The following is a 16,044-nucleotide window of genomic DNA, read 5'->3' as shown; positions in this document are numbered from 1 at the left end:
TATTGATTCACATCCACTTCAATGTACGACCAGAACAAAAGAGCCGGTTGCACATGGTGCACATGGCCCCATTATCTGCTATTGCATTTAGCTTAATGTGTGCACCATTTTGCACCCCCTTAAATTACCACCCCCATCCCCCACCCACTCCCTGGACGCCAACTTCAATGGTTTCACACCATACAGTCAGTGTGAGCTTGAACATAATGGATGATTTTAGTTGTCGACCCATGTCTGACAATTTACAAGGTACAGTACTGTATGGTTGGTTTGCCTGATCAAAGGTTTTGCTTTGTAGTTTGTGGTTATATGTGTTATTTTGGCAGTATTTGAAGGAACATAGTCTTTTTTCCACCTTTCAACTTTTCTCGTGTTTCACCCCCCCCTCCCCTCCCCAACTCCTTTTCTCTTCCTCTTCCTCTTCTCCTCAACTCGACCCGTCTACAGGAAGTCACTCTGCATCTCGTTGGAGAGCTGGCTGACAGCCACCTCGCTGTGCATAGACCCCGTGAGCACCCGAGCGGTCCTCTGGGGGGTGTAGTCCTGGCTGTGCCCCCCAGGATCGGAGGCTCCCTCTGGGCACGGGCAGTGCCTGCAAGACCTGTGGTTCTCAGGAAGGCCGTTGGACAGCCTTGTGGAGTGACACTGGTCTTTGTCATTGGCTTGAGAGCCCTTGTAGGACTGGACTGAGCCGTGGCGGCACAGACACAGGCACAGCGTCCGTCTGCAGTGAGCCATGTCTCTGCAGAGGGACTTGCGGAAGTTGGGCTTGAAGGACAGGTAGATGACGGGGTTGTAAATGGTGGAGGATTTGGCAAACATGGCCGCCACGGCGAAGGCCATGGGGGGCACGTTTAAGGGTTTACCGAACGCTGCCCACATGGCGACAAACGCATAGGGGCTCCACGCCGTCAGGAAGCCGATACACACTGCCACGGAGAGCTGAGGACACAAACACAAACACATGAGGACACACACTCATGCACTGGGAAACTAGGCTTGTTTTTTCTGTTCATTAAATTGGCATACTTTGGTAATATGTATAACACAAATATTGTATAGGATACAGAAGCAAACATTTGTGTTCAATTGTACTTGCTTGACAATGGGTGTATTGACTTAGATGTGTGTCTGTTTACCTGAATGGTGAGTGTGTATTTACATTTACATTACATTTAGTCATTTAGCAGACGCTCTTATCCAGAGCGACTTACAGTAAGTACAGGGACATTCGCCCGAGGCAAGTAGGGTGAAGTGCCTTGCCCAAGGACACAACGTCATTGTTTCACGGCCAGGAATCGAACCAACAACCTTCTGATTAATAGCCCAACTCCTTAACCGCTCAGCCATCTGACCCCCGCATTACATTGATGATAATTGTGTGTAGTCTTTCTACGTTGAATAACATGTCGGTGTTTACCCCAATGTGCGCGTTTAGCATGAAGAAGACTGTGTGTGTTCTCCTTGAAGCTGAGCGTGTATATTTACCTACACAATGACTGTGTATATTTACTCAGAGAGTGCGTGTTTACCTAGACAAGAACGGAATGTCTTTACCTTGACAATGAGCGTGTGCGCGTTGGAAATCTTGTTCTGGGGGGACATGTGTTGCTGCACTGCCTGGCGGGACCCCCTGACGGTGAGGAGGATGAAGATGTAGGAGAGGAAGATGATGGTGCAGGGCACAATGTAGCAGAAGAGGAAGAGGCAGACGATGTAGCTCAATGCGGCCATGCTGTGTCCGGGGGCCTCCCAGTCGATGCAGCAGGCGGTGCCGTAGGGCTCCGGGCCATACTGGCCCCAGCCACTCAGGGGCCCCACAGCGAAGATGGAGGCGTAGCACCACACCCCCACCACCAGGATGCAGGCGTGGCTGGTGGAAAACTTGCTGCCTGAGGGGGGGGAGGGTGTGTGGGTGGGGGGGGGGAGGGTGGCACAGAGAGAGAGAGTTACTGGTTACTGAGGGGGTGGAGGGGGGGATACGGAGGGGATTGGGGAGGACGGAGAAAAATTCAAAAGCGTGTTCACGCGCGAGGCGAGACGTGACAACGTGGCCGAGCGTGTCGAGCGTGGACGTTCGCGCGTGGCTGCCTGGTGCTCGGACACAAAGTGTGAAGAGGACGTTGAAGAGAGATCGCGGGGAGAGAGGGAGAAGTGGGAACAAATACAGTGAGACAAAGGACAAGTGGGCAGAAGAGCCCAAACGGCCCCCGAAAAGGAAAACCGAGGCTTGACTGAAGTTGGTCATGAATTGGAAATGTCCGTTCTCGAGATGTGAACCGCTTCACTAAAGCAGGCCCGCCACACCACTGACAGTGCAAGAGGTGATTGTTTGGCTGGATGACTGGAACACTGTCACATTATTGCCCACGGCTGGTGTCCTGATCCCAGCGGGTGTTCAGGAAGCCGATGAGAAAAGTGGCGTTCCGTCTTCCTTTCATCTGCAGACTTGAGCATGACCCCCCCCCCCCCCCCCCCCCAGCATGTTCCGAGACAGAGGTGAAGCACATCTAACCTCATACAGCCACATACTGTCAACACGCATACTGTCCGCTGACACACACACACACACACACAAACCAGTAACACATCCAGGCTACAGGACCCAAAATGTAAATACCCTTCACTGTGTGTAGAGATTAGTAGCACGGTCGCTTTACCATGAATCTGTCATCCATAATGGGACACACGGAGCCAGCCATTACGCAAGTCTCCCCCTCCCCACACACACATTCCCAGGGGGCTGTCACATGTGACTCCATTCTGAGAACCATAATCACCATCGAGCCCCTGGGGGAATCCAGCTCAGACAGAAACTATCGCCATGGGGACCGTATCTTCACAGGGTAATGCAATATCTATTTATATTCTTTGCCCTCTCACATGGCTTGAAGTGCCATTGGCATTCAATGTTGAACATCCGAGCGGCGACGTTTGTTTGTCGTGGACGCAGTCCGTCCATGTTCCCTGTGAACAGAGGCTCCAGCCGTAGAGCGAGACTCCTGGGGACTTGCACTGTTATCTGACACACCTCAGTTGAACCACTGGCCGTGAGGTGGGTCAGATCCACAGGCAGGACATTCCAGGTGAGGGCTCGCCGCAAACTGGAGAACAAAAACGGGGAGTCGAGAGCTGACTGATGAATTGCCCACCCGCTCTCTGTCACAATCCTCCTCAGCCATGCAGCAGGGCTACACTGACAGAGCAACTAGCATAGTCGTCAAGGTCCAAGTCTTTGATGGGAAGATGCGGAGACCCCTTAGCACCACTCAGCTCCTAATTGATTTATAGCGTGAGGGCTTTACTGTGAAGCCGGCGCAAAGACCGAGGAAATGTTCCACCCCGCCGCCTCCGACGGAGAGAGAGAGTGCGATAGAGGAGAGAGAGTGAGATAGACGAGAGAGAGAGAGAGAGAGAGAGAGAGAGAGAGAGAGAGAGAGAGAGAGAGAGAGAGAGAGAAGAAGAGAGAGAGTTTGAAGGGAGGTCATCTTTCTCTGCTCCTAATAGCGGGGGGAGAGATAAAGGGTGCCGGTTGCGACCGCTCCGGGCCGAGAGCAGACGAGGTGTTGATAGATGGGGAAGGGCACTGGCCTACGTGTGTGGGAGGCGAGGGGGTTGGGGGGTGGGGGGGGGGTTGGTGGTATGGTGGCTGACGGTGGCTGTGTATCTTCCAGTCTCCTCTCTCGACGTGAGGAAACGGGGTAGAGACAGCGTGTGAGAGAGGACGGCGAGGGAGGCCGCTCCGGGGAGCCTGATTGCTGGTTTCAGTTATCAACGCACGCCATGGAGAGGTGAACATGGAAGGTTTCAGCTGAATCTGACATCCACTCCATTCCCTCTGCCTTTTTTAGCGCTAAAGACATAACTGAACAATGTACTTCTTTAAAAAAGCTTTTGCTACTGTACGATATCTCCATAAAAAGGCAAAGTGAAGCATTCAGAGGTAGTTTAGAGGTAATACAAGAAGATATCCCAAATCAGTTGCACTTCTGGGAAGATCTGTGACATTTGGGACGCCTACAAATTAGTTCAGTAAATTAACACGCATTAAATGTTTCAGATTCAAAACACCATGGACAACCATAACACAGTGTGTACTATCTAACTTCCAGAGATTGCGGAGAATGAAAGGACCCCTCAACACCATATCTCACAGCCTCAGCTATCAAAACCTCTGGAAAGCCTCCTACCTTAAAGTATTCTCTCCTATAACAACATGTCTATACAGTTAGAGCTACGTATATCTACATGTCTATACAGTTAGAGCTTTATCTACATGTCTATACTGTTAGAGCTATACCTACATGTCTATACAGTTAGAGCTTTATCTACATGTCTATAGAGTTACAGCTGGGGAGAACCATCCTGATTGAGAGTCTGTCAGAGGGACGATGTTCACAGGGGCTGCAGAGGAGGATGCTGTGGATACAAGGACGCTCGCTTCCGTCCATATAAACCATCACCATCGATGGAGCTCTCATTGTTTGTTAATCCTCCCCCTCCTCCTAATACTACCCTCTTCCCATCCCCCCCCCCGCATTCCTATTGGAAAGCTCACTGTTGGACAGCCTGCCTCCCCTCTTTTTCTCTTTCTCTTTCTGTCACCTCTACTCAGACACCCACTCTCAACCACTCGACTCACTCTCTCTGTGTGTCTCTCTCTCTTACACACACATACACACACACAATCCGCCCATTTGGCATCGGGTGACACTTGCTCGGCAGTGCAGGATGCTTTCTTGCTGATGGTGTAATCCGCGCTGGGCGACTGTAATAATCTGACACTGAGTTTGTGAACCAGAGCGCGTGTCATCACTTCAGGACTTTGATCCTCGTTAACTATGCCTCCCCTGCAAATCCTCGGAGACTGATCGCACACAGGAAAGCAACTCAGACTCACACACTTTGTTTTGAGGTTTGCCTGTGCTTTTCCTGTTATGGTCGTGTGTGTGTGTGTGTGTGTGTGTGTGTGTGTGTGTGTGTGTGTGTGTGTGTGTGTGTGTGTGTGTGTGTGTGTGTGTGTGTGTGTGTGTGTGTGTGCGTGCGTGTGTGTGTGGGTACATGTGTGATAATGAGGTGTCGAGGTCTGCAATTTCTCATCAATGAGATCTCAAAGTGAAACGTGTGATGTGTGATGGGTAGATTAACTCTTAACTTAACTTCAACTCTTTAAAACGATTTTTCTCCTAAAACAGTGTTTTGTATTATTGTATAAGAGGCCCTTTTAAGTCAATGGAAGTTATAGCAGACTATTCTTATTGACAAAACAAACAGGAAGGTTGGTTGGGAGGGTGGGTGGATGTATAATATCCTTGGAGTCAGACCAGCACTCTTTTCTGAAACAAGCATGCTATGATCTTGAGACTTGTGTTCTAACGGTTTCAATCCATCTTTTTGGGTGTGCTCAAGCCTTCGGCGAGAGCACAACCTTTGTTCTCTCACATATATATTATTATTATTTCTTTTTGCCCCCCTAAAACTCAGTCAATATTTGGCCTACATAGACAACGTAGGTGTCAAAAGTTTCGTCTTGGTAGCGATTGAGTTGCTTCTATTGGAATTTACGTTCTGTTGCATGGTTTAGGCTTAAGTTAAGTTTTTGTGGCGAAAAGTGAAGCTAACGGTGGCTAATTTGCTAGCCACAGTCACTGACGTTACTAACGTCACTGCGTCACAAACGTCACGAAAACACGCGTGACTACCTTTGCCAGAACATTTGTTTCGCATCTGTTAACTTGGGGGATAGCTAGGCTAACTATAGCTTTACTGCAAGGCAGCTGAAGGAACGCCACAAGAAAAGAGGCCAGGGTGATAACTATTTACTCATTTTACTTTGTGATGTGTAATGTACAATATAAGCTGATATTATTAAGGAAGTACATCTACTTTCGGAAACAGTAGTCTACTATTTCACTGAAGTATTAGCATCATGACATTAGCCTGTGTTGCCCGGGCAACACATACTACAGTGGTCTATAATGTAGCGTTATCTGTTTTCAATCGTTAAAATAAACATTCCTCACATATACATTTTCGTTGTAGGATTTATTCTGACATTAGTAAACGATTTGTTGGTGAAATTACCATTACCTGTGGTTTCAAACCAGTGTAGCTCACTGCAATGCTGTAAGCTTACGCGAGAAACACTACAAAAACATCTACACTACACAGCTGTTTAGGAAGTCAAACGGCGACAGAACATGTTCAGCACTTACTATCTACTAACCTGACCTTCATTGCCACAGCCTAAACGTTGTCAATCTGTTCATGAAAATAATTAATTTCAGCTTAAACCGTACAACGGAACGTTAAATCCAATTCAACCAACGCAATCGCTACCAAGACGAAAACAGCAGTAGTCTAGTACTGTACCGTAGTAGTACAATTTACCGGGGCAGCTTCTCCACACAGGGCTATATCGCATTTTGCGTTGTTACTGACAATGATCACTACCAGTGAGCTTTTTATGAATGAGCGATTTTCCACTAAATAAATGTCAAGCTTATTTATGTTTTTGGGGGCATATTTTCAGTTAGCAGATGGTACTGTTTGAATCGCGATTCCATTTTCTATTGCCGGGTAACGTCGTAGAATAATCTTCAAAGGGGGTTCTTTATTAATGAATGAATGCAAAGAGTAGGCTAAATGCCTGAAAATATCATGAGACGGGAAAAACTTAAAATGACGTTTAAGTCATAGAGATTAGGTCAATTTGTACACCGGTCTGCCAAATTTATTCGTTTTGATTCAACGATGAGGCTGCCTCTTGCAGGGGAAATGAGAAGACATCTATTTCATTCTACACTTCACTCGTATTTTCAGTTGTAAATGAGCAGCAAAAAAAATGCTTTTAAATCTATGTAATCTTTATAAATAATAAGGATGCATTTTTATATAAAATATACAGAAATATCAGTTGTAAAAATTTAATTCAAAAACGGACCCCTGTGCAACCGACGCAAGCAAGCACACCCTACAATTTCCCCAGAAATTGTACCCACTCTAGTTGTGATTGTCTTTTCTAAACGTTGCCTCAAGCCATGCCCGAATACTAACTTTAACAGTACAATATTCATGGTCAACCCTAACGATTTAATAAGCAAACGTTGTGCTTTTCACCTTATAGATTCTGTATCATGTATAGAATCTAATGGAAGCATCTATGGTAAAACTGTTAAAATACCAGATCGGTCTTGTCCGCTTCAATGCACTGTATTTATTCAGTTGTGTGTGTGTGAGAGACAGAAAGAGATTCTGTTTGTTTGATTAAGTTGTATGTTTGTGTGTTGAGAAAATCAATTTCACAATATTAACATGTTGCACACATCATGTTTTAATGTGAGTTTCTACCAGGTTATTGCAATCAACACGAGTAAACAAGTAATTTTTGGTTCTCATCTGCACTTCAAACGGTTTTATTAGCATTGCCAGAAATCTCTGTGGCTTTGGAATTATCCATGCTCTTATCTCGAAAATGTACTTTAGGCAAAAATATGTACGAGACCGGACATCATGTTACTGACTGTAACTTGCTTTCAATGACTAAAAACTGTTGAATTGTTAATCGTTATCAAAGAAGCTTACATAACTGCCTAGCTATGTAAGCTTCGTCTTCTCTGTGGCCCTATTTGACCACACCCACACGGAGCTTGCCTTCTAAGGGTTAATGTTAAAGAGGTCAACAGCGAAAGGCAAGCTTGCACAAACCTTAAGCTGTTTATGAGATCAACATAAATATGTACATGTAAAATATTATGTAGAGTACACTTTACACACCCGGGCAGCTCATAATAAACTGATGCTTGTCTTTTTGCTGCTTTGCTGCTTGGGGCCAAATCTGTTCAACAAAGCAGATATTAATTCAACAAGGTCAAACATTGAGAGCAGTGTGTGCGTGCATACAGAAAACTAGCATTGACGAAAAATGGTTGTCTTTTTCAGAGTGGCTGTCTCTGACATTGTAACTGTCATTGAAGCCCTCTACTAATAGCGTTGATAGGCGACATTATCTCTTTGTCAGTCACAGAAATGGCTCTGATGGACAATTCAATCTTAAAGTGGTTCTCAAATTGGTCATTTGAATTTGCAGTCTTTTGGCAAACCCTAACTCCCTACTTGAAACGTATGTATTTTCTACTTAATCTAAATATTTAAAAGCCTTTTCTCCTAAAATAATCACGCTTGGGCTTAAGCCAGGCAAATAGATCCTGATGCTAATTGGCAGGAAAATTGTACAGTTTAGAAACAGAACATCAACTCTAATGAACAAATCAACATCGGATTACCTTCTGAACGATGCCTCACATAATAAAGATCCGACCAGGATTTGAGGGACAGTTAAATGAGTAAAGCCTGTCTATGCGTCTCTTTTCCAAATAATCACAGAAAAAGTATGTCTGCAGGCCAAATTTTCAAAGGAGCCTTCTCACATACACAAGGATCAAACATAGAAGTGTTGCCTTGCAAAAAACAAACATTTACAGTATCCAATCAACAAATTAATTTGGCAGACCTTGCTTAAGCAGGCCTAAGGCCCTAATATAAGTGGATGGTAAAAAAATCTCGGACTGCCTGGTGTGTTGTCTGTATGTCTACACCCCTTACATTACCAACCTTTCTCCCAACATTGGAATGATAATGTAGCCACAGATGACACTTGGGTAAGTGAGCAGGTGACAAACAGGACAAGAGTGATGACAGACATTTCTGGGATTATTCGCTAAAAGTGGAATATGAGGTTTAAGAGCCTTTCAAACGGGTATCTCTGAGAGGAAACAATCAGTACAGATTAACGTCAAATTGTAATTAATAATGGCTAATTAGTGTGCTGACAAATTGCGACAAGTTCAGATGAGAAACAATGTAATGATGGTTTAATGAGCACATTAAATGGTGGCTGATCCGTCTTGAATAAAAACCAACCCCTAATTGAGACAGAATGATTTGCGTGTATGTATGCTTTCTGATTGATGCTCTGAATCATCAGCACAAATCATAACCCACAAATTTCCATTAAACCTGAAACAGACAGACTGAGTAAGTGAGAGCATAAGCATGGGTATCTGTGAGTGAGCAATCAAGGGATAGAGGACGTCACGGACAGTTCCATCCCGGGAGAATGGACTCTAACTGTGTATGTTTCCAAGGCCAACAGATGTTACCATAGCATCAAGAGGGTTGGTAAGGAATTGAATGTAATGACTAAAGCTGTCAATGTATTTGCTTGGTTTGTATGGACAGTCAAACCAAAACTACTCAAACAAACGTAACTTATTTGGAAGGAGGACGAGTATTTGCTAGTAAGAGCACAGTAACTATGGGATACACTGGATGAATCTAGAAAAGGAAAAAAGACTAATGTCATCCTAAACATGTCAGTCCTGTCTACGGTCGGCCAAAAACTGATGAAGGGATGTAAACATGGGTAAAGTTGCTTTTTTTGTTGTTGCTCGAATTCCCAAAGCGGTCGAATCACACAAAAGCCCATCAAAATCACCTCATTATTTACACACAACATGTTTCCATCGGGAAGCCTTCTGCCACGTGAGGGCGTTAGCATGTGACAGTGTCAGAACAGTATTAGAACACGGTAGAAAACATTTATCGATGATCACATGTTGCAGATGCTGCATCATAAGCAGCTGTTGACTGGCATAAAGATGAATGAAGCTAATTGGTGGGTGTGATACCCTGGCATATCTCTGCAGTAAACAACCTTTCTCCCTCACATTCACACATGCACACACACACATACACACACACATTCTTTTGTACTGCATCTTCAACCATTCAGTTTGTAGAGTTATTTTCTCCTAGTTCTGAAAGAAGTTGCTCCAACTGCTGAAAGTTGCTACATTGCTGGAGAACTGTGGCTTTAACTCTGGATTCCTATTGATTTACTGATTCACGAACAACTTACTGAATCTACTATTTTGTATATTTAGGAGGTTTATTATAATTTTATTCTATTCTGTTTTATCTTATCATAGATGTAATCTAAGTTCTTAGTATATGTTATGTTATGCCAGGTTGCTTGCGTTGTCTTGTCCGAAGAATTTCAGTGCCCAGTCTGACCTTGTGTTGTTCTGTGCACCTGACAATAAAAAACTTGAAACTATCAGGATGGTATTCCAGAAAGCAGGTTATGTGACATACCCAGGTAAGTTAACTCCCCAGCTGACACACCGCATTGTAGCAACATTTCTACTAGGTTGCTGCAACATTATGAATCAGCTGGTGGGTTAACTTACCCGCTTATGTTGCCTAACCTGCTTTCTGGAATACCCCCCTGGTGTTTTCAGGAAAAATCGTTGGACAATCACAACAGCTCTAATCTAACAGAGAACACAAACAGAATCACTAAGGACCAGAAAGCTCTTCATTTCAGAGAGGCCTATTAGAATGCGTGCACACCTATCAAATAAATATTATAATGAAGTGCTAATAAATGTGAATGCATGCAGAATTAATGGACTTAACGCGGAAATATGTTTCTCTGTGTCCTTCGACGAGAGGTATTCAAAATCTCCTTGAAAAGTATTTTCCCACTTTGCCGCTTTCCTTGTCCTCCTCAACTCTCATAATTAGTTGCCCTACTGGGCACAACATGAACTTTTGCAACGGTCCGGGATAATTAAGCAGGAACTCTAAACTTTCAGCTTTTACATAACCGTGCCCCTTTTTTCCGGACCAAGTCCATGTCAAATACAGGTCACAAGGGACGGCGCCGTGTTCACTGGAGGCGAGGCGTCGTCCCCTCAGCAGGGTTCTCTCACCGTAGTTGGGACAGCAGACCTTGAGCCAGCACACGGACGACAGCACCGTCAGGTTGGAGAGGCTGGCCAGACCAAAGACGACGCCACAGAAGGCATATCCCAAACATGTCACCTCGTTGTACAGCCACCTGAAGGGGAGGGAGAGAGAAATGAGAGGTAGAGGAGGAGAGAGACATGAAGAGAGAGAGATTTCATGATGAATGACGTTTATGACTGTGGTGGAAGAATCAGGTCGGGTCCTTCTTCCAAGAGAGTGGTAACAAAGACTTCTGCTCCCCAATCCCCATCTCCCGACTCCATCTCAGACACAAAGCAGCAGTACTGTACCGTGACTCAGTCACAGATGCAGTCAGCAGACTATCAATCATGAACTCGGGAGAGACTCGGGGGAGAGAGACCTCCAGGGGCAGAAGTGCAGAGGCTTTAAGAGAAGGGGAGAGATCTGACCGTGCATAATCAATCACGATATGTGTCACGTACACCCCCCACCCCCCCTCCTGAGACGTGTTCAGTAGCTCTCCCAGGGAGGGGCAGCAATGTGAAACTCATCCTGCGGTGACTTCACTTTATTATTTTTTATTCTTTCTTCTCTTCCTCCTTTTCAACGTGTGAAGATGTGACCCATCCCTTGGAGGGAGAATGCAAGAAATTCGCCTTAAATTACCAACAAACCACTGGAGAGGTAAGGAGAGGAGAGGAGAGGGGAAAGGAGGGAGGGAGGGAGGGAGGGAGGGAGGGAAGAGAAGAGAAGAGAAGAGAAGAGAAGAGAGGAGAGGAGAGGAGAGGAGAGGAGAGGAGAGGAGAGGAGAGGAGAGGAGAGGAGAGGAGAGGAGAGGAGAGGAGAGGAGAGAAGAGGAAAGGAAAGGAGAGGGGTGGAGAGAAGAGGCATTCTTACCTGTGAGAGAACGCTGAGGGGATGGCCAGGGGGAACAGGGTGATGGTCATACCAAGGTCGCTGATGGAGAGGTTCACCACAAAAAACTCAGCTGGCTTCAAGGAGGACTTCTTTCTATAGGCCACAAACAGCAGGATGCTATTCCCCACCATCGAGAGGACACCTGGGCAGCAGATATTGAGAGACAGATTGAGAAAGGAAGAGAGAGACAGAGACGGACAGCGGGATGGTTCCAGAGACATTTGAACGGTTGTCACTCGGGGAGAATGGAGCACACCAAACAGACTGTATCACGTGGAGTTGCGGGAGTTGTGTCTGAATTTTTACAGCGTGTTCTGAGTGGATGTATGATTACATGATACAGTCGACATGCACAATACGTCAATGTACTTTTCGTCTTTTTCTTCTAGGAAAATTGTATGCTTTATAAATGAGCACCCCTGTCCGATGCTTTTAGAACATTTTTGGGGATGAAATCTCTCTGATTTAGAATCAAATCCATTCTTATCAAAACTGTCCTCTAGCCCATACCAACTGTACTGTCCATGTTCAATCGAACTGGATATAAAGACTTCCATCCATGGCCAACACAGGATACATCAAAACACACTCCTAAAAATGTTTACATCAATCTTGGGTTTGGGCTTAAAACAAAGGCATTGTCTTTGATGTGTGGTCATGCAACTGCCGCTACAAGTATAGTAAAACAGTACTTACCAAAGATGGTATAGATTGTTCCCATGATGATGTCGTTCTCTTTAGATATGGTGGACACAAAAAAAGATGTTTCCGACGCATTTCCCATCTAGAGAGAGAGAGATACACTGAGAGGTTTTTGTTCGTGTTTCATGAGAGACTGAGGTGCTTGAGGCCATCGTAGAAGGATCAAGCCTAAGATACAAGATCTCACCAATGTTGATTTAAAATAACAACCTGGTTGTTCTGGTCTGTTTCATCAACAGCTTGCACATGAGAATCATCCTCATTTGGATCTGGTCTTTAAGTATTTTATTGGTGCAGTAAAGGCTTGGCTGTGCTGTTATCACAACTTGATACAAGACTCTATTTAGAGGACTCTATATAGAGGATAGGAAACTCTTTGAAGTGTTTCCATTAGCACCCACTGAGATTTATTCACGTTAAAACTTCCAGCGAGATATATTTGAAAGCCTTGTGTCTTGATATCCAGTCTCCCGCAAATCCACATGAAATCTTTTTAGATTTTTTTTCCCAAGACCAATCCACAGGCTGCACAATTTATTTACATTTACATTTAGTCATTTAGCAGATGCTCTTATCCAGAGCGACTTACAGTAAGTACAGGGACATTCCCCCGAGGCAAGTAGGGTGAAGTGCCTTGCCCAAGGACACAACGTCAGTTGGCATGACCGGGAATTGAACTGGCAACCTTCGGATTACTAGCCCGACTCCCTCACCGCTCAGCCACCTGACTCCCCATTTATAATGCCAGGGCCTTCTTCATTGAAGCTACTCTGTAAACAGTGGGCGGATCATATGACATTTTATAAGGCTGAAGTGGCATGTCATATATATGTAGATAGGCCCCCTCACGTTATTTCATTCATGTCACAAACATGCATATTACGTTTATTACCTTTCCATTTCCCAAGCATGTTAGAGAGAGCGTTGTCTTGAATGCACCTTCTGCGCTTGGAGTAATGGAATATACCGATAACGTATTAGCAGAGATGCCATGGTAATAGTATATGCTCAAACACTTCCGACTGAGGCGCCACGTTTGTTTTGCTGGACCTCTTTCGTAAATGGTGGATTCAAAATATGATAAAAAGAAACAGCCGAAGGGGGAGAAGCCTAAATGAAGTGTTTCAAAGTGTCTGTGCGTCATTTATGGACAACCAATGTTTTGGTCTGCAGGCAATGAATACAATAAAAAAAGATTTGCTTCATTTCTTTCAGTTTTTCATAGAGCCATGTTTTCATCTACCTGTTTAGCTGATAAAAGGCATAGCACATAAAAACTGGCATCAGATCTGTTGAAAACGAGAACATGTCATGAAAGATTCCTGCCAGTTGTTTGATAGGATTTAATTTAAACAATGAATTCAACAGAATGCTTTTTACTTGCACTTGCTGACGTCTGTCAAATTACTTTAAAGTTACACTATCGATTCAAGGAATACAAATAACTCATTGAGAACTTGACCAACCTCATGCTAATCATTCTGTTTGACTGATCAACTGTTCAAATGCAGCGTAGCTACACAGAAGAACACAAACGGATATGGAATGCACAGTTCTAGCCATGATGCTGAAGTGCAAGGTCAAGATTTTATTCTACAACCAGACTGGTTCCAAAGCATTGTAAACAATTTTGGAAGACTACACTTTGAAATTGTCTTCTATTGCTTTTTGCCTTATGTTCATGACATACTCCAGGAGTTTTTCCTGGGTGACAGTAGTGCCTTGTGAAACATTGTCTGTCACTCATGGAAAAGTGGAGAACCTAATGTCGTGGAAGTTTTTGAGTGAATCAATCGTTTAAGCTGAAGTCGGGTGAAGTACAGAGCTAATGTTTATGTGACGTAGATTTAAACATAATAACGTTATCAACATAACATCATCTACACACAAACATAAGACAAAAACACAAAGACAATTCCATACAGCTCCATCTAGCATTCTAGAATGGAACCGGGAGAATCCAGCCCACCAGCACTACCCAGCTGATGGCCCTGAACCCCCAAGAACATTCTTCAACAGACCATTTTATAGATACGACAGTTCTCAAAAGTCATTGTTCCATCCTACAGACATACCAAATCTCTTCTATTATTGGTTAAATCCTTAGAACAATACAGTTGAATCCACATTGTCTCCAGACCAACTGTCTCTTCCTCCCCAGGTGACAAGAACTCGCCCAGGTCACCCAGACTCCTAGTTAGGTGTCATAAAACTGCAAATGGCATCTCTACCAAATGGAGTTGAATCAACATTCATTGTATCAAGCTTCTTAACCAACTGTAAACTTCTCCTAAAACACATTCATTGTACATAGGCCCATAGGTCTTTCACACTAACCAAAACACAGAACCAACAGACCAATAATACCAGTCAATCCCCTAACTTGAACATTATTTCAGACTCTCTTTCTGAAACAACTGCAAAATGAACCTAAAAGTCAAACATTATGAGATGAACTTGTTAGTTTAAGCATACAAGATAATAAAAGACAGGAGGTGAGAAGAAAGAAAAAAACTTTTAGAAAACTACAATTCAAGTGGGGGATGAATAAAATAAGAGAAGGCGGGGGAAACAAAAGGATCAACAAAAATAAAAAGTTTTAAAATGTAAAGCACCTGCATGCACGAGCTGTCATTCATCCTCTCCCCACATTTCTGACAGCGCTCTCTCTTGAGCTACAGTCTGTGTGGGTGGGAGAATGTTAGAAGGAGGCTGTCATCCTTCAGTTCAATTGTACAGTGAGAGACAATGTTCAGAAAAGCCTTGCTACGGTATCCTCCCTGTGCTGCCAATGGCCTTCCTGTTATCCCTGTGCTGCCAATGGCCTTCCTGTTATCCCTGTGCTGCCAATGGCCTTCCTGTTATCCCTGTGCTGCCAATGGCCTTCCTGTTATCCCTGTGCTGCCAATGGCCTTCCTGTTATCCCTGTGCTGCCAATGGCCTTCCTGTTATCCCTGTGCTGCCAATGGCCTTCCTGTTATCCCTGTGCTGCCAATGGCCTTCCTGTTATCCCTGTGCTGCCAATGGCCTTCCTGTTATCCCTGTGCTGCCAATGGCCAATGGTGTGGGATCCTTCAAACTAAAACTCGAAGTAATCTAAGTAATCATAACGGGGGGTCCCTCTTAACTTATGGAAGGTCTCGGACCTTCCTGTTATCCCTGTGCTGCCAATAGTCTTACTGTCATCCCTGGGTTGCCAATGGCCTTGCTGTCATCCCTGTGCTGCCTATAGCCTTGCTGTCATCCCTGTGCTGCCTATAGCCTTGCTGTCATCCCTGTGCTGCCTATAGCCTTGCTGTCATCCCTGTGCTGCCAATGGCCTTCCTGTTATCCCTGTGCTGCCTATAGCCTTGCTTTCATCCCTGTGCTGCCTATAGCCTTGCTTTCATCCCTGTGCTGCCTATAGCCTTGCTTTCATCCCTGTGCTGCCTATAGTCTTGCTGTCATCCCTGTGCTGCCAGTAGCCTTGCTGCCATACATGTGATGGCCTTGTTCTCCACTTCTCAGCAACGTCTTTTTTTAAAGGCGGGAGGTCCAGTTACAGTGAATGTCAAACTATTTATTGCCCAGACACAAATACACACACACACGCACACACACATCATCTCAATGGCAGTAGCAAACATCTCAGCTTAGATTGTGGACTGAAGA

The 16,044-nt window shown here is 44.6% G+C and overlaps 1 protein-coding gene across 1 annotated transcript in view; it reads right to left on the bottom strand.

The window, feature by feature from the left end:
- Positions 1 to 396: 396 nt before the first annotated feature.
- The window catches only part of opn7b (opsin 7, group member b), a 49,635-nt gene continuing 33,987 nt past the window's right edge, over positions 397 to 16,044 (bottom strand). Inside the window, exons 2-6 of the mRNA XM_067240237.1 lie at positions 12,388 to 12,475; positions 11,671 to 11,833; positions 10,776 to 10,903; positions 1,558 to 1,892; positions 397 to 942 (exon numbers count right to left, since the gene is read on the bottom strand). Coding sequence (XP_067096338.1) covers positions 442 to 942; positions 1,558 to 1,892; positions 10,776 to 10,903; positions 11,671 to 11,833; positions 12,388 to 12,475 — 1,215 coding nt within the window. The 3' untranslated portion in view covers positions 397 to 441. The remainder of the gene's footprint in view (positions 943 to 1,557; positions 1,893 to 10,775; positions 10,904 to 11,670; positions 11,834 to 12,387; positions 12,476 to 16,044) is intronic.

The sequence above is a fragment of the Osmerus mordax genome, chromosome 7 (genome assembly GCF_038355195.1).
Source record: "Osmerus mordax isolate fOsmMor3 chromosome 7, fOsmMor3.pri, whole genome shotgun sequence".
Classification (NCBI taxonomy): Eukaryota; Metazoa; Chordata; class Actinopteri; order Osmeriformes; family Osmeridae; genus Osmerus; species Osmerus mordax.
This window is presented reverse-complemented; position numbering and strand designations above follow the sequence as displayed.